The sequence below is a fragment of the Camelina sativa genome, chromosome 11, assembly GCF_000633955.1.
Source record: "Camelina sativa cultivar DH55 chromosome 11, Cs, whole genome shotgun sequence".
Taxonomy (NCBI): Eukaryota; Viridiplantae; Streptophyta; class Magnoliopsida; order Brassicales; family Brassicaceae; genus Camelina; species Camelina sativa.
The window spans coordinates 24,148,506-24,170,988 of NC_025695.1; the positions used below are offsets into that span (position 1 = coordinate 24,148,506).

Below are 22,483 nucleotides of genomic sequence, written 5' to 3' on the forward strand. Positions count from 1 at the left end.
AAAATTCTTTAAATTCTAATCAAACACAAACATAAGTGTTCCAAACACAAACAAACTTATAAATTCTAATCAATCCAATAAAAATTCTAATCAATTTAACCAACTAAAAATTATAAACTTACCAAGTGTTTCCACACTCTAATGTGGGAGAGAGGACAGTGGTATACAACTCACGGCCTGGATGGACAAGCATGGCATGTAAAGAAGCGAGTACATCAGCTAAGAGATTTGAATCCCTTAAACCGTCATCCTCAAAATCAGCTTCATCTTCTTCTTCCTCATGTGAGTTTTGCGCTTAAGAAATATGATGCGATGCAGAGGCTGCTCGAGGTTGAGAAGAGGGTGAACGATGATTTGAGACATGAGGAGACTGTCGAGGTAGATTTGAGACTTGAGGAGACTGTCGATGATGATTCGTGACTGAAGGTTAAGGAGACTCACGAAGTTGACTCGAGAATTCTGGTGGATTCATCGGAGAGGCGAGAGGTTGAGGAAAAGGACGCCTGATTGGCGCTTCGCTGGAAAGGGATGCTCCAGGAAAGCTCCTCGAGTTCTGGAACAGATTTGTCGGAGTTGGATAGTCTCCGTAATTAGGTGTAGGTCTCGCTAGAAGTTGGAGGATTGGGACAGGAATTCCCTGAGAATCAGTGTCTGGGTCTCGCTGGTTCGCCGGCGTGAAGGCATACTGGCTGGGAAGAGTAGTGGGTCTTCGATTCGTCGTTTGTGAGGTTTGATTTGAGGGGTTTGTTCTTCCTCCTCCTCTCTTCTTTACTCCAGCCATCAAAATTGAGAGATACAAGGACAAGGATGAAGATCTAGGGTTTTCTCGAATGAGAGCAATGGAGATCTAGGGTTTTGAGGAATAAACAACAGAAGAAGAAAAATGAGGTATTAGGGTTTTCTTGGGGATGAAGATGAATGCGATTTGGGTTTTTGCCGTTTTGTTACGCCCCAAATTTGGTTTAAGGCCCAAATTAAATACATCAGTCGCTAAAGAGTAGATGTTTAGTCGCAACGTTTGGCGACTGTTAAATTGATCGCCAAATTCGTCGCAAATTGGCGACCACAATGCGACAATATGCATTAGCCTCGAATTAGCGGCTATTAGGCGACTGTTTTATTTTAGTAGCTATTGAGTAGCAAAACAATCGCAAAGCAGTCGCTAAATTTAGCGACTGTGTTTTTAAATCGCAACTTGCAGTCGGCAAAGCTCATCACCTATTCAAATAAGCTCATCATCTATCCCTCAGTTTAGTACACAATTTAGTGATGTCAAAGAGGTATATGAAAACTCAAGGGAAACTAGAATCCGATGGACTGCCCAGGAAGATATTGTTTTGATCAGTGGTTGGTTAAAAACCAGCAAAGATCAGTCGTGGGCAATGGGCAAAAGGGTGGTTCCTTTTGGGAGCGAATTGCTTTCTACTATGGAGCGAGTGAAGCAGTAGCGGGTAAACCAAAGATAAGGGCCAGTCATTGTAAACAGGGGTGGAAAAAAATCAATGAGAGTGTCAACAAGTTTGTAGGAAGCTACAACCAAGCTTCGAGTTGGAGAACCAGTGGCCAGTCAGAAGATGATGTTCTTCAAATGGAAAACGAGTTGTACGTCAATGATCAGAAAGTGAAGTTCTCTCAAGAGCATGCTTGGAGGGAGCTTTGCCATGAGCAGAAGTGGTGTTCTTCTAATGCTTTGAGATGACCTGAAAACTCCAAAACAACAAAGCTTGATGTGAGCGGCACATATTCCTCCAGTTCAAATACAACATCTCGTGTTGATGAAGAAGCTAATCAACACCCTGCAGGTGTAAAGGCATCAAAAAGGAAAGCAAAGAAAAGTGGTCATGGTACAGAAACTGAGGTTAATTCTGTACAAAAGTTAGAGAAGGCGTGGGGGATTAGGGAGAAAGAAATAGCTGCGAGAGAAAGAATTTCCAAATAACGACTTCTAGAGAGTGTAGTCGGTAGAACTGATCTGTCCGAGTCTAAAATCAACCTGAGAAAGAAGCTAATTGATGAGATGTTAGGATAGTTGGTTATTAATTACTCAAATCCACTGTTTCATGTTTAGTTAAAGTTTTTAATTAATGGTTGTGTTTAGCTAAAGTTTGTGTTTTGTGTTTAGTTTAAGTTTGTGTTTTGTGTTTACTTAAAGTTTGTGTTTTGTGTTTTTTGTATGTATCGTTTTAAATCATTGTTTGTGTTTAGTGAATGTTTGTGTTTAGTTGATGAATCGACTTAATCAATGATATCTCATGCTTTAAAAGTTGTTGAGTCGAAACAAAATCAGATTTCCAGTTATGTTTCAAAAGAAGTTGTGGTCAGACCATCAAGTCTAAAACAGGACAAGCACATAAGTAGTGAATAATCTTATACAATGTAGGACACATTTGTTATTTGTATTGTCTGGCTGTTTATTTGCAGGATAGGTTCTGTTTATTTGTATTGTGTGGCTTTGGTTATTGAGTACTCTCTTTTTATCCTTCGTAGAAAGCCCGAGATAAATGGTTCTGTTCTTATAACTTCAGCTAAGTGGTTATGCTCTTGTTTTATTTTCTTGAGTTTTGTTTGTTTTTAATTCTTATCTTATGTGTTGTTTGCTTATCCTCGGCAGGTTTACGTTCTGCTCTTCCCGTGAACCTTGTGATCTCACATCGGCACAAGAGAACGAAACTGTCTGGTCTGTGGTTCTGCTCTTCCCTTGAACCTTTTGATCTCACGTCGGCACAAGAGAACAAAAGTCTCTGGTCTGTCGTACATGTCATCCGTGAGAACGTTTGTGTTTTTCCTTCCCGTAAACATGTTTGTGTTTTTCTTTCCCCACTTAGTTGTTCAATAAACTTGTATATATAGCAAACGAGAATCGGCTACTCTTGATTGTAAAAACTCTCATATTCAGTCTGCTTTATTCTCAAGTTTCAAATATTTTCTCATCCCAACTCTCTCTTAAAAAATCTCTCATTTCTTATTTTTCATAAAAAACAATTCTGCTCCCAATTAAGTTGCAAACAATCTCTCTTCCGAATTCTTTCTCAAACATCTACAATCTTTTTTTAACATCAAACAGCTACATTATTTTTTTATCATCAATTAAATTTTTCTAAGAACATGTCATCTCCAGATTTAGATGATGAGTTTGATGACTTTTTTGATGAACACTTTGATAATCTATTTCCAGATTACCTAGATGATTACGGCAATGATCAACAACCAACTACTTCAAGGTGGCCAAGAGCTTTTATTGAAAGAGGATGCGAGGAAGGGAATACTTGTTTATGGAATGATTATTTCAGCGAAAATGCTACTTACTCTGAAGCTAGTTTCCGTCTTCGTTTTCGAATGAACAAGCCATTGTTCAAACGTATTGTTGATGCACTATCGAATGAAGTACCATATTTCCAACAAATAAGAGATGCTACGGGAAGGTTGGGTGTGTACGGATTACAAAAGTGTACAGCAGCCATTCGTATTTTGGCATATGGATGTGTAGTTGATGCGGTGGATGAATACCTCCGCCTCGCAGATAGCATTGCAATGCTATGCTTGGAAACTTTTGTGGAGGGAATTATATATTTGTTTCAGGATACGTACCTAAGAAGACCTACATCAGAGGATCTCCAACGATTACTCAGTCAAGGAGAGGCACGCGGATTTCCCGGGATGATAGGAAGCATTGATTGTATGGATTGGGAATGGAAGAATTGTCTAACAGCTTGGAAAGGACAGTATTCTCATGGATATGGAAAACCTACAATCGTTTTAGAGGCTGTGGCGTCGCAAGATCTCTGGATTTGGCATGCATTTTTTGGTCCTCCAGGTACTTTAAATGATATCAATGTTCTTGACCGTTCACCAGATTTTGATGACATATTAGAAGGTCGAGCTCTGAGAGTAGATTACTTTGTCAATTGACGACATTACAATATGGGTTACTATCTCACTAATGGTATATATCTGAAATGAACAACATTCATCCAATTAATTTCACTTCCACAGGACCTGAAAGCATCATTATTTGCTCAATGTCAAGAAGCTGCCCAAAAAAGATGTTGAATGTGCTTTTGGAGTCTTGCAAGCTCGTTTTGCGATTGTTAAAAATCCTGCACTTTTTTTGGATAAGGCATAAATAGGAAAAATAATGTGAGCATGTATCATATTGCACAATATGATAGTAGAAGATGAACGAGATGGATACAGTCTGTACAATGTAGCAGAATTCTATCAAGGAGAAGGACGCGGGACTTCAAATGTCGATTTAACATATTCTACAGATAGGATTAACAATCTTAAAAATTCAAGGTCGACCTAAGGGAGCAGGCTCATGAGCTTACGATGAGGCCAGCGTTGAATACCCAATTCGCGACACCTCTTCTTCAAAAGAGTTAAACCAATGTTAAGTTCTTTAGCCGCTTGAGTTATCGACTTGTAGAAGTACAATGAGATGATTTCTTTCGACAATGTCTTCCAAACAGAACAGCTAGAAACACATTCTTCTCTGCATCTCCTCTTTTTGGTGGAGATGGTTTCACTCTTTTTCTCCAAATCAAAATCGAGCATCGACTCTTCTTCGGTCCATGAAACAGAACTGTACCCACTAAGTAAATCTGCTTAAACAGAACGACAAGAATGAGAAGTGCACACATAAAATCCATGAGAACAAAACATAATTAAGTGCAACATGTACTGATATATGCATACCGTCAAGAGATACGATGGAGATAGGATCAAGATTAGGTAAAGCCAGAACGCTTGAGGCAGAAGGAAGATAATCAGGTAAAGCCAGAAAGCTTGAGGCAGAAGGAGGAAAGTCATCTTCTAAGCCGAAGAAAAGATTCGCTAAGTCGCTGCATTAAGAACACACAACAATTAAAACATGGATCAAGAACTACTAGCTAGAAACACGTTTAAAAACACTCATGCATGATGAGCCAATTAAATTTACCTATGATGAGAGTAAAGTGATGAGTGGTTTAGAAATGAAAATGAGTGATCTTCTTTGCCAAATACTTGATCATTCTCCAATTTGCAAAACGACTTCATCATCATTAAGTGGTTTGTGATCACGAATCAACGGGANGTAAAGCCAGAAAGCTTGAGGCAGAAGGAAGACAATCAGGTAAAGCCAGAAAGCTTGAGGCAGAAGGAGGAAAGTCATCTTCTAAGCCCAAGAAAAGATTCGCTAACTCGCTGCATTAAGAACACACAACAATTAAAACATGGATCAAGAACTACTAGCTAGAAATACTTTTAAAAACAGGCATGCATGATGAGTCAATTAAATTTACCTTTGATGAGAGTAAAGTGATGAGTGGTTTAGAAATGAAAATGAGTGATCTTCTTTGCCAAATACTTGATCATACTCCAATTTGCAAAACGAGTTCATCATCATTAAGTGGTTTGTGATCACTAATCAACGGGAGAGAGAGAGAGAGAGAGAGAGAGGTGTATATATATACTATATACGAAAAGAGAAGATATAGAAGTGAAGTTATATATATATATATATATATATATATATATATATATAATAGTATAAACTGTACAAGAAAGTGGGTATTGACGGCTAATTGATAGCCCTGTAAAATTTGGAGTTACGAGAGAGATATTAGTAATGATAATGGTAATTAATGCTGATAAGAGGGACGTTTTTTTAGGAATAGTTGATACTAGCCTTCTCTTGCAGAAAATCTATACCCGTCAACAAAACTTTAGAATTGTGTATGCTTACCTTGTATAACGATATTATTATGTCAAAGTTGTTTAACGAGGAGACGCTGGAGCTGAGCAAGGGTAGCAAGTCGGTGCAAGGACAGAAGAGGAAGCGGGAGGAAACGTTGGTGGTAATTACCTTCGAATGAAATAGTGATTCCTTGTTCCACGAACGCTCATGAGAAAGACCTGACGCAGAAGCTGATCTCTTTGAATTGTGCAAAACAAATTGCAGAAATCTGTGAGCTCAATCAATATTAGTAACGTCACCGTCTTGGACAATCCAGCTCCTTTTGTGAACCCTTTCCAGTTCAAGATTTCTTACGAGTGCTTGACCTCTCTCAAAGACGGTACCTTTTCACTTACCCCTCATCCTCCTCTATAGTTACGTTTGACTGGTTCGATTTTGTTATTATATTTCTTTGGTTGATGTGGAAAACGATTGAAGTAATGAATAATCTATGAATAATGCTACAAAAATTTCAGGTTTTTAATTTGGAGTTCAAAATATGATTTGAATTGATGGTTAAATTTTAACTTCATTGTCTTACGGTGTGGTTACATTTGTATGAGCTCAAACAACGCTTTCGTGGGGTAATAGAAACCTCTTTTATGCTCTTATGTTAAATTAGTATCCTCATACTTTGGAGGTGTTGTGTTGACTCTCTGATTCTAGCAATGAATAATCATTCGAGATATGCTTAGTTTGGCTGATACCAACTGGTTCAGTTTCTGTGCTCGCTAATATTAGTAATTGCTGGTGATGATTGCATCCTTGTAAGGATGATGCTATCTTTCAGCTTCTGAGATAGTGTTTCTTTGTTTTGATACAGATCTAGAGTGGAAGCTTATCTACGCAGGGTCAGCGGAAGATAAAGCCTATGATCAAGTTTTGGAAATTGTTCATGTTGGCCCTGTTAACATTGGGAATTGCCGATTTGTGTTGCAGGTAGTGTATGGTTTGTTTATTCTTCTCTCTCCATTTTTGGTGGTTTAGGTACAAAATCTCACTCTAACTTTTTCATCAATTAAATTAATAGGCTGACTCTCCAGATCCAGTATACTTTTATTGATATTTTGATGATCTATTATACTTTCATTGATGCAATTTAGTACCAGTTCACAAAGTATTGCTTGTTGCAATATATTTTTGGTGGTTTCATTTCGTATGCATCTTATTTGTCTTGTAAAATGGTTTGTTCACATATATGTATGTAAAATATGAGTCCCTAGTTTGGGTCATAATCAGGTTCTTAATATACTGAGAGTACTCCACACTCACATCATGCTATGACACATTTTATGTTATGTACCCATTTTCTCACAGCATATGGTATTTTTGTATTTATACAAACGTTGTTTTTTCCTAGTAAAGATAGCTTATAGTACAGTATTAGATATTACCAAATATGAGGCCAACCATCTACAAGAGCAATTCAAAATTCAATATCTGATTTGAACTTATTTCATGTTGATTAGATATGACTCTTCTGGCTAGTGAACAATTGTAACATCCGTGTTCCGGGATTATATTTTGAGTTGTGTTGAATAAATCAAAAGAGTGGATTTTAATTAATTTCGGTTTAATTAAATTTTGGTTTAATCTAATTAACAAAAACCCCTAATTCCCCCTCTTATTATCGACGCCTCCTCTCTTTTTGTGCTATTGTCGAAATTGTTATCAGAGAGAGGGAGAGGTACAGAGACAACTCTTGGTTATTTGGTGTAAAAGAGAAAGAGAAGGATATCAAGTTTTTTCCTTAAAGTAAAGAGAGAAACTGAACTGTCAAGGGTTGGGAGAAGGAGGATCCGACTGCTCAAATAGTTTTGAAAGGTATTGTTTTTTGGTAGGGTTGTAGCGAAGAGATTTTAGTACAGAAGTTAATTTGATTTAATATTCTAGGAGATATCGGCAGTTTTGTGGGGCGTTTTTTCTCAGTCATGGATTAAGACCAGCGGGTGTTTTGGGATCGATTGCGGTTTCACCTGAGATCTGAGCGTGCTGAAATTTTGTGGGAAGATTCTGGACGTCTAGACCTTGGGTTGCACTGGAGGGATTGGAAAGTTAACGGTTCGTTTTGATTTCGTGGTTTCACTTGTGAGGTTGTTCTTTTCTGATTTATCTGGCAGTTTGTTTTCAATGTTTGTTTGTTGTTTTGATTGGTTGTAGGAGCGAATTTGGTTGTTCTTGGATATTGGAGAGCCTCTATTTCGGTTGTAGTTATTTTCGTGAATCACCTGTTAAGGTGAGTGCGTGACCATGAGTTAATCTAAGCGATTGGGTTGTATGACTTGTTTTGTGTGATGATGTGTAGGTGTGGTGAAACTGTTATTGGTTGTTGTGTTTAATGGTTGGTTTGTTATATTTTATTTGTAGTTGTACTCTTGATTTGCTGGTGTGTATAGCTCGTAGATGGGAGGATCGCCTAACTGGGTATTTTTGGTAATACTCACGCATCTCATTGTGTTTGTGGTGCAGGTAATGTATGATTTGGAATCATGTCAATGAGGAGGAGGATGATCTAGGGTCTCTATTATTGTGTTGTGTTTATGTTATTTTGTTGTTGTAACCTTGTTAGAACCTTGTTAGAAGTATGCTAGATTGCTGGTTTTTAATTGGTTGAAATTGATATGGTATTTATATTAAGTTGGTTTGGTTTGTCTTCCGCTGTGCATGTTGATTTATTTTTGGATTATTGTTTGAGTTGTAAATAAATATTATGGGGTATTTAATTAAATTATTATTATTAAAAAAAAACGGGTCGGGTTGTTTCAACATTAAGGTATGTGCTAATTATAATTACGAAAAATAGTTATTACAAGCTGGGAATATTCTTATCTTTTGTAACTGTGATATAAAAGGTTTAGATTGCATTTACATGAAAAGTTACAAGCAGTTCATTGCACGCTATTTAGTCTAGTGGTGTATTTTATTTGCAGATAGTTGTATATTTTTTTTAAAATGTAGTTAATTATCAAAATTAGGTATAGCTTACTGGCCATAAAATTTTCGTTTTGGCCACAAGTTAAGCATACATATAAGAAGTTTTTAATATTTAAAGGTAAAACTACCCATTTCAACAAATTTCTCACATGGTTTTTGGGTGAATTGTTCTTCATATGTCTTCTCCATCTTTCAGCTGAGTTTCTCTTCCATAACAGCTTCCACAAAGACAATTTTCACTGCAAAATCAAAGCCATAAGAACAACCAAATGCTTTATGAGTTTTTGTGTTTTTGAAATCCAATGTTATTAGCTCGGTTCTCTTTTTCTTTTTAAGTTTGTTGTGCATATAGAAGTTCAAAAAAAAAAAAAAACCACCTGGAACTTAGGGTCGAGCTCAAACTTTCCTATCTCGATAAAATCATCAGCGGTTAGATTGTAAAGGCTTTGCTGAAAATGCAAGAAACAGACAAGATATCTAACTTAGAGTTGCATCATCTTGTTTGTTCTCAAGTAATACCAATCAAAACGTCAACTGATATACCTGCTGAATTTGATCTATATCAATCGGAGATTTCATTTTCGGCACATCCACATTTGCAGGTGTATTCAGTTGCACATGTACGACACCTTGTGGCGACATACCCTAAAACATAACAAAATAGTTTAAGAAGAGAATATTAGCATAATTAACATGGATAACATACGTTATGTAAAACATAAACACAAATTTGGGTTATTTGGCATAATTAACATGGAATATGGAGAGTCTACTGTGCATAGCGGAAGTAAAATAGTTGATCAAAGAAGGCCTTCTTGTCCTGTGTACTAGGAGGTAAATTCATCATCATTTTCCCTTGTATTTGCTTGAAATCTTTTTTCTCATGTATTCAACCTTTTGGTGTGATGGTCTACAACAAAATTAAAACAAGTTCGAAATGTTCACATGAATCACAAGCCAATAGCTTACGTTAGGCCTGTGATTATAAACCGAACCAAAATAACTGAACCAATATTTTGGATGTTTGGTTCAGTTTCGGTTATTGCTGCTGAACTGATCGGTACAGTTTTTTTAAAAAAAAACTGACATATTTTGGTTCGGTTATCGGTTAACCGAATTTTTTATTTTATTTTCTATTTTTTTGTTTAGGAAAAAATCTAACAAAAACGAAATTTACCTCTAAAATAACCGAACAACCCCAAAAACCATAACCAAAAAAACCGAAAAACCCAAAATTAGCTCTAAATAACTGAAAATTTTGATTTTTTGTTTTTAAACAAATTACGGTTAATTTTGGTTTTGAAATTTTAAAACCAAATTAACCGAGAAACCGAATTCAGTTCGGTAAGATTTTCAAAACTCAATAAAACTAAAAAACCGAATAACAAAATAAGGCTAGCTTAGGTAAATTCTAATGATGACATGTCTTTGCTCATATTTTCTCACTCCACTATAGAGAAACTAAACAAATGAACTAAGAGTGACATGTACACGATAAACAAAAGTAAAATCAATTTAGAACCATTTGATACCTTGTAAAAGAAAGAGTTTTTCGAAAGCATATATAAAATAATTAATATTAAGTTCTCTAACCCAAAAAATTCTAGAAAACATTCCTCAGTTTGGCTATGTAGATGTTTACTTTCAACCACTAAAAAATCAAAACCTTTTTAGAACAAAATAAACTCTTCTTCCAAAGCTAACACTACCCAAGAGGATGTTATTTTTTTATACCTGATAAAGTCTCTTCAACCATTGCCTCTCCTTCATCATCTTGATTTTCATTACCAAGACATCAATCCATGTCATGTTGTTCATTAATTAGTTAAAATTTGCTCCTCCACACATGCCATACATATTGTCTAAATTCGGTGTTATTATTTCTGTTATTTTTTTTTTTGAATAAATGTTAAATTATATTCAAAAGAAATAAACATTATACAAAATTTGTGTTTTGACTTTTCTAAAAAAAATTTAAGGAACCAAATACAGAGCAATTATACAAAACAGAGCATTATACTCGGTAGAGAGTTGCAGCAAACCAAGGTTGAAGAAGATGGCCCCCTCCAATTGGTGCTAAGTCTGTTGCGGACGTTTTTATTAGTCAGTTGAACCAGCGTTGCCTCCTGAACCGGTGTATCCCCATGTCGTCGAGTGTTGCGCTCCCTCCACAAAGAGTGAATCATATTCTGGAAAGTGTAACCCAAGAGAAATTTGGTTGTCTTATCCAGCTCGGTGCCAGTGAGTAAGGAGATGACTTCAGACCAACTTGCAGTGAATCTGTCCCCGAGGTGACCCTCAATTAGTTCCTTCCACACTTCCTGGGTGAAAGGGCACAAGAAGAACAAATGCTCTCTTGTTTACAGCGGGTGCTTACAGAAAACACAGCTCGCATTAGTATTTTGATTCCATACCCTTATTCTGTCTCTCGTGGATAATCTGTTTTTCACCGCCAACCAGGTAATGAAAGCAAATTTCAGCGTCGCAAAGGGGAACCAGATGGCTTTATGATTCACCATTACCGGTTTGGCTTCACGTATTTGGGACCAGGTGTCCTTAGTCGGGAACCTGCTGCGGTAAAGATCATTCTTCCCTTTCCAGAATGCCACATCGTGTTGACCCTGGACACAAGCAAGCTGACTGATAGTAGGATTTTTCACCCAAGGTATCAATTCCCTATGCAGTTGTAGTACAAAGGGTTATCAATCCAAATGGTTGTTATGCTAGCAGATGAGATATGATCAGAACTATGCAAGGCAAGCCAAGCAATCAATGGGTTTGATCTAACAGTCCTAAAATAAACAAAAGAAAGCAGATAAACAAGAACCACACGACCTAAGCACTCGATGCAAGCATTCTAGTACGGGATCGGGTGGGGTGATCGAGTAAACAAGATGAGTATGAACATCTTGAAGGTGTACTCGAAGCAGGTGATCGTGTACCTGTTTGGGTAAGTGATCGAGTTATGAATGAAAATGTAAACAATCAAAATGCGAAAGCTCCTAAGGATGGGGTAATCGACTCCTAAGCGTTCCTGACCAGTAAGAATGTCCTACATGCCTCAAGCAAATATTCCCTAGACAATGAATCTCTAAAATCTTGTTAAAACACTCTCGTAATAGAAACAATCAACCTTGATCACTCCCCTACCCAACTCTCGTTGGAGAAACATGACCAAGCAGGCAATACAAATCGATTAATTATTGTCAATAAACTGCTTACACATCTAATCTCTAGGCTAAGTGAATAAATCTCTAGCATTGATTGATTCAAGCATTTCATCTACACCTCTCGATGGTAAAACACCCTAGATCTAATCTCAACCTCTCGGTCTGTTGATAGCATTAAGAACACCAATCTAGAAGGGAATTTATAAAACATAAACGACCAAGCTAAGACATCCTAACTGATCAAGAACACGAAATTGTCTATCCCATCCATAGAAACTTTGTTTCACTACTCAGATCTCATTGCAGAGAACACAAAAGCATAGATAATTGAAAATTGCATTGTATTAAAAAAGGAGTAAAGAGGAAGAGTATAGAATCGAAAATGCAAAAGAAAATAACAAAATGAATCCTAACAAAGTGGAAAAAGTGTTTGAGTTGCTCAAGATCTCTCTCAGAAGCTCTCGCTCTCTGGTTTGAGTGTCTGTGGCGTGCTAGGGCAAGAGGAAGAAGAGGGGCGGGTTTATATATGGAAACCCATTAACCCTAACTTCTCAGTCCTGCCCGAGGGTCTGCTTGATGAGGTGCTCGAGGATGAGCTCGGGTTTGCTTAGTCTTGCATGATGTTAGCGTAGGCTTTCATGTAATTCTTTAGCTTTGATTGTTGCTGGCTTGTTTGCCTTGCTTGTTTCCTTTGCCTGTTGGGGTAGTCGGGTTGGTGAAGTAGAATCCTGTTTAGGAAAGGGGTGCCCAGGCTCACTGAGTAATCTTAGATTACTCATGATATTATTTTGTTGTGCAGGAAGCCTAAGTGAGTCTAGATCTGGAGCAAACATTAGGGTACCGGATAGGGTTTTCTGTGTTCTTTGTAAAACCCTATATTTCCTAAACGATATTTGTACAATTATCCGGCTACCTATGTATATTGCTTTGACGATTTATTTTCAATAAAATGATTTATTAAAGTAATATATTTGGTTTTCGGGGAAAACAAGGCAAGTTGCAAATGGTACTCGGCCTTGTCCGGGTCAACACAACGCGCGTGTGACGCAAGGGTTGCAAAGCCTAAGTGAACCTCAGCCGCGGGCGGAGTCGTGTCCAGGAGGACTGGTCGGGAAGCTGTAGCTTCCATCCCTCAACCGGACCACCAGGGTGCGGTTCCCACACATGTGGCGTCTCGGTGCCGTCCGCGGTCCTGTCCGGCCGTACGACGGTTCGGCGGCGTTACACAACTGGTACACTCCTTTGTCTCGGCTCTTTAGGGACATTCATTTGTCTTGGCGGCACCCTCCTTGGTTCATATGGTTCGTGATATGCAGATTGCACTCCATATGGTGTTTGATCGAAACTTGACGGTTGTCGACCGGTATTGTTAAACCGCGGATAAAACCAATCTCCTTCATCTAAAGCACCAAATAATGATTCCATCATGTATATTGATCTTGCTCAGGATCTTGATTGGGATGAAGATCCTTGCGAGCCACTTCTTTCGGAAATCGACCTCTCTGTCGTTTGATCGTCAGTCTCTCTTGATTTTGTTTCTCCCTCGATATCATATGGATCACCCTCCAACGGTTTTTGACACTCCTCTTCGACTTCATATGGATCATCCTCTTAACGGTTCTTGACATTCTTCTTCAGCATCAAATTGATCATCCTCCAATGGTTCTTGCCATTCTCCCTCGACATCATATTGATCACCTTCTAACGGTTCTTGCCATTCTCCTTCATCATCAAATTGTCCACTCTCTGATGAGTCTCACCACTCTTCGTCATCAGCTCTTGCATCACCCCACGACTATCCCTCTTCGCTTCCACGGTCTGACATCTGCATGAGCATCCAAGGGTAAGTCCTAATCCCATCTACGTAAAATGCACAAGGACGTACCAGTTTCCTAAAATTGCCTTTGCGACTCATTTTGAATCGATAAAACATTTGAAAACGTGTGTTCCGTGAGCATCATAACCATGCTATGATATCACTGTTGTAACGCCCCCGAACCATCCTATAACCACGCAGGCCAAGAACAGCCACGGGACGCTACTATGGGAGCTGCGCCGGGGTGGTCCAGCTGAGGGACGAGAGCTGCAGCTTCCCGACCGGTCCTCCCTGGACGTAATTCCGCCCGCGACCGAGACTGTTTAGGCTTTGCAACCTTTGCGGCCTAGTGCGTTGTGTTGGCCCGGACAAGGCTATACTATTCGAACCTACACAAAGATAAATAAAACAACTTCCAAACTTTAATTACTTAACGAAATAAGTTCACAAAACATTCACAACGTTTTTGGTACCAGGCCTAAAGCCAAAATGCGATAATTTTAAACTACAACAACAAAACATCTTGCAAAGGCAATATAACACTACACCAGCTGGCCTAACGTCTGGTGCTCCCATCTATGGCTTTTCCCAGTAATGTTACCTGCAAAAAAAATTATGGAGTCTTGAGTGCTAGTCACTCAGTGAGTTCGGGAACCTAACAAGAATTCAAACCCAACCCCAACCCCAGCAAGCAACACACAACATGCAAGCTAAACAAACAACAACTACATGCAACACTCAATGCAACATGCAGGCTAAATGCAAGAAAAAGAAGCAAGATAATATGCAAGTTAGTCATGCAATCTCCATGTATACTATCAAATTTTACGCATGCGGAAGCTAACAACTCTTCTTTATCTTCAAGGGCCCTTCACTCCTTCACTCCATCATTTCATCAGTTCTTCACTTCATCACTTCCCCCATACCCGTGAACACCTATACTCACAGCCACAAAGGCACGCGAGTATAGAACATCACCTGCAAGTCCCTCTCTTCAGGCGCACTCGACTACACCATCGTGTAGTACTCGGCCCTAGGCTGCCATCCCGTCTCTCCGAGTCTTCAAACTCCACCCTGATTACGGCCTTGGGGAAGTCTTCTCCTGCACAACCTTAACAAACATCCAAACAAACATGCAAGGTACACCAGCTACCTGCAACAACAAACAAGCAACATGCAATCCTAAGAATCTAGAGAAAATCTAGAGACTAAAGCTAGACACAACCTCACACCAACATGAAACCAAGCAATAAACGAGACTTGATTTCCTAGAACTCAATATAGAAGAAAAGAAACGAATCTACCTAAGAAAAATGCTTAGATTTAACTCAAAAATCCTAAGCAAACTCAACACTACCCAACAAACCTAAACGCTTAAGTCTATCACACAAAACTTAAGGAAAAACACCCAACACACCAACCTATCATGTACCATATCACATGCTTCGAGACTCACCTGGGCTTAGATCTACTCAGACTGCTAAAGCTATCTACAAGGATTGGACGCGAACAGATCCTACGGCGACACACTACTACGGACGCGAAATGCGGCCTTGGCTGACGCTAAATGGATGCAGCTAAGGACGCGCGGGACAGAAAAACTCTACCCGGAACTCTCTCTCTTTCTCACGCAAACGAAAATGGCTTCCTAAGGGTTCTATTTATAGTGGAGAGTGTGAGTTTTGGTCTTGCTCTTCCTTCACTCTTTTTCTTTCCTTCCTCCTTTTCTCTCCTTTCTCTCTTTCTCTCCTTTCTTTCCTTGGACGAAAAATGAGAAGGGGAGGGCTTCTTTATACAGAGAAGTTGGGCAGTTTAGCAAGCCAATGTATGTTGAACACCTATACTCACCATTTTTCTTGCATTTGGCTTGCATGTTGCAGTTGAGTGCTGCATGTAGTTGTTGTAAGTTAGCTTGCATATTGTGTATTGCTTGCTTGGGTTGGGGTTGAGTTTGGTTTCTTGTTAGGTTTTCGAACTCACTGAGTGTTTTAGCACTCAAGACTCCATAATTTGTTTTGCAGGTAACCTTAGTGGGGAAAAAGCCTTAGAGGGAGCGCAGGACGTTAGGCCAGCCGGTGTAGAATTGCATTGCCTTTGCAAATTGTTTTACTTGTAAAATTTAAGTCATCGTGTTTTGGCCTTAGGCTTGGCGCCATTTTCGTTTGAATGTTTTATGAACTTGTTTTATGAAGTAAATAAAGTATGAAAGTTATTTTCATTAAAGTTGTGTGGTTCTAGCCTTGTCCAGGCCAACACAACGCACCAGGCCGCGAGGGTTGCAAAGCCTAAGTAGTCTCGGTCGCGGGTGGAATTGTGCTAGGGAGGTATGGTCGGGAAGTCTGCAGCTTTCGTCCCTCGACTGGACAACCTCGGTGCAGTTCCCATAGTGGCGTTCCGTGACTGTCCGTTGGCCTGTCCGGTCATAGGACGGTTCGGGGGCGTTACAACGGTTGTACCAGAGCATGGTTATGATGCTCGTGGAACACACGTCTTCAAACGTTTTGTCGAGTAAATGAGTCGCAAAGGCAATTTTAGGAAACCGGTACGTCTTTGTGCATTTTTAGGTAGATGGGATTAGGACTTACACTTGGATGCTGGTGCAGATGTCAGACCAGGGGAGTGAAGAGGGATGGTCGTAGGGTGATTTAAGAGCTGATGGAGAAGAGTGGTGAGGCTCACCGGAGGGTGAAAAATTTAATGATGGAGGAGAATGGCAAGACTCATTGGAGGGTGATCAATATGATGCCAAAGAGGAAGGACAAGAACCGTTGAAAAATGATTCGTGTGATGATGGAGAACAAAGGCAAAAACTGTTGGACATTGATCCACATGATGTCGAGAGAAAGACAAAACCAAGTGAGAATGACAAACGAGTTACAGAAAGGTCGAGTGCCAAAGGAAGTGAGTCGCAAGAATTCTCATATCGATCAAGTTCCAGAGCAAGAGCAAGTTAGAGGAGAGAAAGGAAGTTTGGTGCTCCCAATGAAGGAGATTGGTGTTGTCTGCGGGATAATAATCATGTTCGACAGAGGAGGAGTTGTATGTCACTCATGTGGAGAGCGAGGCCAATATTTTCGTGAGTGTTCAAAAGGAGGAAAGAGTCATCTGCCAGTTCCATCTCACATCATATGTTTCAGCTGGGGCAAGAGTGGCCATTACATGGCAGTCTGCCCACTGATTGATGCCAAGAAGCGGTACAAGAAGCAAGAGATCTCCGATTGACCAGTCCCAAGGGAGAGCAACCGTAGAAGCAGCAAGTAGGAATGGAACGTGTGTATCCTTTCCATTAGGTAGTTAACCCTTAGACCTTCAGAACCGTGCGGCGATCGGGAAGGTAAGTATGGGCGCTAACTCCCTCTTTGTGTGTTTGTGTGTTTTTTTGTTTGGTGTTTGTTTGCTTGATGTATTTGTTTCTTGTCTAGGCTTGTTGTAGCATTTTTTTTCAGTGCTAGTCCAAGTTCTAGGTGTTGTGTAGGAAGCCTTCTAGCTAAGCGTTTTAAAGAACCCTTAGTTCTAGGCCGTGTAGGGAAACCTTTGTGTTCTAGGTTGAACCTTTTCCCAGCTGTATAGTGGAATCGTGAGTGTGGAGTTTGGTCGAGCAAGTTGGAGTGGTGGCCAAAAGCAATTTTGTGTTCAAGAAGAACTGGCCAAGTTGAAGTGCGAAGAAGAAGGGGATATTGAATGGCAAAGAAAAACAAGGAGAAAACCAATTAAGCATGAAAAAGAGGGTGCAAGAAAATAATGAATGGCGAAGAAGGTGAAGCAAATTTTATGCTCTATGACAGAAACCAGTAAGGTTCTATCAAACCAAACTTGGTGGATGAGCAAAGAATACGTCAAAGTGTGGAGGACATGGATGGCAAAGGAGATAAAGCATTATTGTGCTAAGTGGCGAGATGAGTGAGGTTTATCCAACCAAACCTCATAAGCGAAGGAGTTAGATGAAGTGTGGGAGATGACCAAGTAGTTCGCAGATGGAGACAACCAACGAAGGTGGAGAAGTCGTTAGCTTTTACCAAGATCATTTGATCAAGTCTAATGATAAAATCAATCAAGGACATGGAGGTTATGAGAAAAGAAGACGAAAACCAAGAAAGACCGGAGGAGAAGTTATGCGAAATGCGAAGCTAAAAGAGTCAGAGAAGTTAAAGTCTTGTGGATTACGAGGCTAAAAGAGTCGGAGAAGTTAAAGTCCTGTAGAGTGCGAAGCTAAAGGAACCAGAGAATTTAAAGTTTAAGGAGTGCGAGGCTAAAGGAGCCGGAGAAATAAAGTTATATGAGGTACGAAGCCAATGAATCGGAGAATGCAAATTGTGCGACAAACGCACAAAACAAAGAAGTCAGAGTGAACCAGGTTACATGACAAAGACAAGGAGTCAAGAGAAAGCTGAAGAAAGAAAAGGATCCAGACAAGGATTTAAGGAGGTGGACAAGTTGTGGTACAATAAAGAAATAACTTTAGTACAATAACGTCAATGGTGTTGGCAAGGTCAAGTAATGGTGTGAAGAACGATCTAGGAACAAACAAGTCAAGAAGGACTCGTAAAGACCAAGGGAAGGAAGGGAATTTCAATCTTCCAGAAGCATTGCAGCAGAGGCAATAATGTAATGGTGATCACGGTGGTAGCAGGATGAAGACGCAGATGACAAGAAGCGTCAACATCACAAGAAAAGGAGGAGAAGACCTTGAATTCGAGGACGAATTCTTATAAGGGGGGGAAGAATGTAGTGACCCTCACGAGGGGTAAAAATCCCAAAATAAAAGTTTGAAGGAATGACTCTGAAAGAACTTAGAAAGGAAGAGGAGAGAAAATGAAAAAGATTGACTGAGAGAGGTCCGAAGAAAATCGATGCATCGGAGAATGGCCGAGTCAAGCCAAAATGAGCCAAGGTGTGATCAAGACTCTATGTCCCGATCGGAACAACTGCGACCTACCCGGAATCAAGTGTGCGGGTCATTAACGGTACAGACCGAATAGACGCGGTAAGAATGAACGTGTGCAGAGTGGAGAAGTTCCAGACGATGGCCAAGGAAGTTGCGGATGGACAGTAAAGTGTTGGACTCATTGGACACGGACCGTGCCGCGTACCGCCTACAATACCGCGGTACCATCGACCGACTAGACAAAGCTCCGGATTTTAGGGAACTTTTGTCTCCTTTGTTTTGGCCAATAGAAATACATGCAAAATAGAGGGGGACAAGAATATTATTCTTTTGGAGGAAGGCCGATCACATATCATGCAAGGGAGACTGGAAGACGTAATCATTTGTCTTTCTAAAAGCGGCCAATAGATTTTCATGCAAGAAAAGCGGGGGACAAGGAAGAAGAATCTTATGCCAAGTGTTATTTTCGATTCCAACAAGTGTGATTCATGCAAACTCTCACCAAACCTCACACTTCCACTATAAATAAGAGCTCAAGGGAGCCATTTTCGTTCATCCCACCCTTAGACCAAAAATAAGAAAGTTAGAGAGAAGTTAGAGAGTTAAGGAGAGAGTGTTCTTCCTTAGAAGCTTTTCTTTTCCGCGAGTAGCTAGCCGCGTCTGCTTGGGCCATTCCGCGTTGCTAGCTAGGGCTACAAGCCTGTATATTTGTTTCTTCCAGCCAAGTCCAGGTGAGTTTCGATGCATGTGATATGGCACATGATAGGTGGGGTTTTTAATTGTTTTTGCTTAGGATTTACGGGTTAAATCTAGTCATTTTCGTGGGTGTTGGGATAGATTCGATTCTTTTCTTCTAGATTGAATTCTAGATAGATAAGTCTCGTTTTCTTTGTTTCCTTGCATGTAGGTGAGGTTGTGTCTAGCACTTAGTCTCTAGATTTATTTCTAGTTTCTTTGTTGCTTGTTTCCGGTTGCATGTGGCTTGTGTGCTTTGCATGTTGTTATTGTTGCATGTTGCTTTGTGTGCATCGCCTGTTGTTGTTTGTAGCTTGCATGTAGCTTGTGTGCTCTGCAGGTTTGTTTGGTTGTGTGTTGAGGTTGTGTAGGAGAAGACTTCCCCAAGGCCGTAATCAGAGCGGATTACGAAGACTCGGAGAGACGGGGTTGCTTCCTAGGGCCGAGTACTACACGACGGTGTAGGCAAGAACGCCTGTAGAGAGGGACTCGCATGTGATGTTTTATGCTCGCGTGCCTTTGTGGCTGTGAGTATAGGTGTTCACGGGTATGGGGGAAGTAACGAAGTGATGAAGTGATGAAGTGATGGAGTGAAGGAATGAAGGGCCTTGAAGATGAAGAAGAGTTGTTAGCTTCCGCATGCGTATACTTTGATAGTATACTTGTTGCATGGCTAACTTGCATATTATCTTGCTTGTTTTTCTTGCATTTGGCTTGCATGTTGTAGTTGAGTGCTTCATAAAGCTGTTGTTAGTTAGCTTGGATGTTGTGTATTGCTTGCTGGGGTTGGGGTTGGGTTTGGTTTCTTGTTAGGTTTCCGAACTCACTGAGTGTTTTAGCACTCAAGACTCCATAATTTGTTTTGCCGGTAACCTTAGTGGGGAAAAAGCCTTAGAGGGAGCGCAGGACGTTAGGCCAGCCGATGTAGAATTGCATTGCCTTAGCAAATTGTTTTCCTTGTAAAATTTAAGTCATCGTAATTTGGCCTTAGGCTTGGCGCGATTTTTGTTTGAATGTTGTATGAACTTGTTTTATGAAGTACATAAAGTATGAAAGTTATTTTCATTAAAGTTGTGTGGTTCTAGCCTTGTCCGGGCCAACACAACGCACCAGGCCGCGAGGGTTGCAAAGCCTAAGTAGTCTCGGTCGCGGGTGGAATTGTGCTAGGGAAGTATGGTCGGGAAGTCTGCAGCTTTCGTCCCTCGACTGGACAACCTCGGCGCAGTTCCCATAGTGGCGTTCCGTGACTGTCTGTTGGCCGGTCCGGTCATCGGACAGTTCGGGAGCGTTACACACATAGTGCATCGACCGACGCAAATGCCGAGCATCGTTTTTCCCCGAAGCTTCTCGGCGGATCTCCGTTCCTGCAACCACAAGAATCGATCCCAACCCACAAGAAAGCTTCCTAACGCCTCATACACTTACCTTAGATAAGCCATGGTCATGCACTTACCTTTGCCAAGAAGTTTCTGAACTTTAAACAATCAAGAACACGCTCCTACGAAGCTCCTACAACGATCCCAGCTACAGATCTCTACAGGAACGCCTCCAAAAACTAGAACTCACCAAGAACGCTCAGGAACACTCAAGAACACTTTTTCTCCCTTCTTTTCTCTCAAAAACGGCTGAACTCGTCGAATGAGACAAAAAAACGGCTTAAGGTTTTTCCCTAACCCAAAACGCTGCGTTTAAATTAAACTCGTCCACAGGAAACAACCTTGCATCGACCGACGCACATAGTGCATCGACCGATGCAATCCCTAAACTGGGATTTCGGTTCGCGGATGTTACGATTCTCCCCCACCAATTTAGATTCGTCCTCAAATCTCAAACAATACTCAGCCAAGGACTCCCGTGCTACCGTCTCCACGGCCCGCACTCCTCCGACTGATCCACAGAAGGTCACCTCTAGGCGATAGACTCACGCTCCAGGCATTATTTGCTCTCGACTTTTGGACTTTTCTTTACTCATAGACCTAAACCTTGCGTTTTTATTGGCTCCTCATCAGACCTAAGTCTGCATTTCATAATGTTGGCTCCTCATCGGGCCTAAACCCGCATGCCAAACTGTATAAGGAAAAATCCAATACTCATCTCTCGGGTCGTCACCCTACAGCGCGCCTCCGAGTCGTCATCCGAAGTCGATATACCAACCATACTCCCAAGTCACAAAGTCTCCGAATATGACAGTGCTAGGAGAACCAAAGTCCCCCAAGAGTCGCGAGCAAACAATTCTGAACATGTCTGAGTCCTATCCCTATCCAGGTATCCTTCACGTGGCTCGCGTATGACATCACAATGTCCTACCAACCACATATCTCCTCACTGGAATACCTCATGACCACACAAGGATCATCACACTGCCCATCGGGCCGCCACAAAGGCCAAACAAATGTCCTTAACATGACCGCCACCAAGGCCAAACATATGTCCTAAACAGGACTGCCACCAAGGCCAAACAAATGTCATAAACAGGACCGCCACCAAGGCCAAAAAAATGTCCTAAAAAGGACCGCCACCAAGGCCACTCGTCCCGAAGGACCGTCACAAAGACCATTTGTCCCGAAGGACCGCCTCAACAGGCACTCTGGCTAAACAGCCTACCAAAAAGGCCACACTCTGGCTAAACAGCCCGCCACGAAAGCCACACATTGGCTACACAGCCCGCCACAAAGGCCACACAATGGCTAAACAGCCCGCCACAAAGGCTACACAACGGCTAAACAGCCCGCCACAAAGGCCACACAATGGCTAAACAGCCCGCCACAAAGGCCACACAAGCCCTCTCACAGGCTCTCCGCCACTAAAAAATGGACAAATTCTAACTCACATAAAACTTTCCATTTTTAGCACTTTCCACTTCTGGAAACTTTCAATTTATAGGACTTCCAAAACAGGAAACTTTGTACCCCAATCACCACCTCATCTTGTTACTTAGTCGCACAACCAACCACCCCAAGCGACCAAGTAAACAAGAGAGATGGGCTGAAATACTCCATTCCCGCTCCAGTCACGGATTACAGATGGGACCAGGCTAGGCAAGCTCAAGTCGCGGCTTGCTTCTCATACCACTTCTTAAACCTTGCCTTCATCCTCGCCTCAGGCTCCCAAGTCTGCTCTTCAACACCATCACAGTCCCAAAGGACTCTCATCAAAGGAATCTTCTTCTTCCAAAGTTCCTTGATCCTCCTTGATATATCATGGTTTTTGTTGTTTTTAACCATGCT

General features: G+C 40.8%; 2 protein-coding genes across 2 annotated transcripts; one reads left to right on the forward strand and one right to left on the reverse strand.

The window, feature by feature from the left end:
- LOC104728278 lies at positions 3,106-3,909 on the forward strand. Its single transcript, XM_019231932.1, has one exon. The coding sequence runs from the start codon at positions 3,106-3,108 to the stop codon at positions 3,907-3,909; it is 804 nt and encodes a 267-aa protein (XP_019087477.1).
- Positions 4,303-5,380, reverse strand: LOC104728280 (protein RKD1-like). The gene is made up of 3 exons (XM_010447281.1): positions 5,283-5,380; positions 4,696-4,841; positions 4,303-4,604 (listed from the first exon to the last, which is right to left on the reverse strand). The coding sequence occupies exons 1-3, from the start codon at positions 5,378-5,380 to the stop codon at positions 4,303-4,305; spliced, it is 546 nt and encodes a 181-aa protein (XP_010445583.1).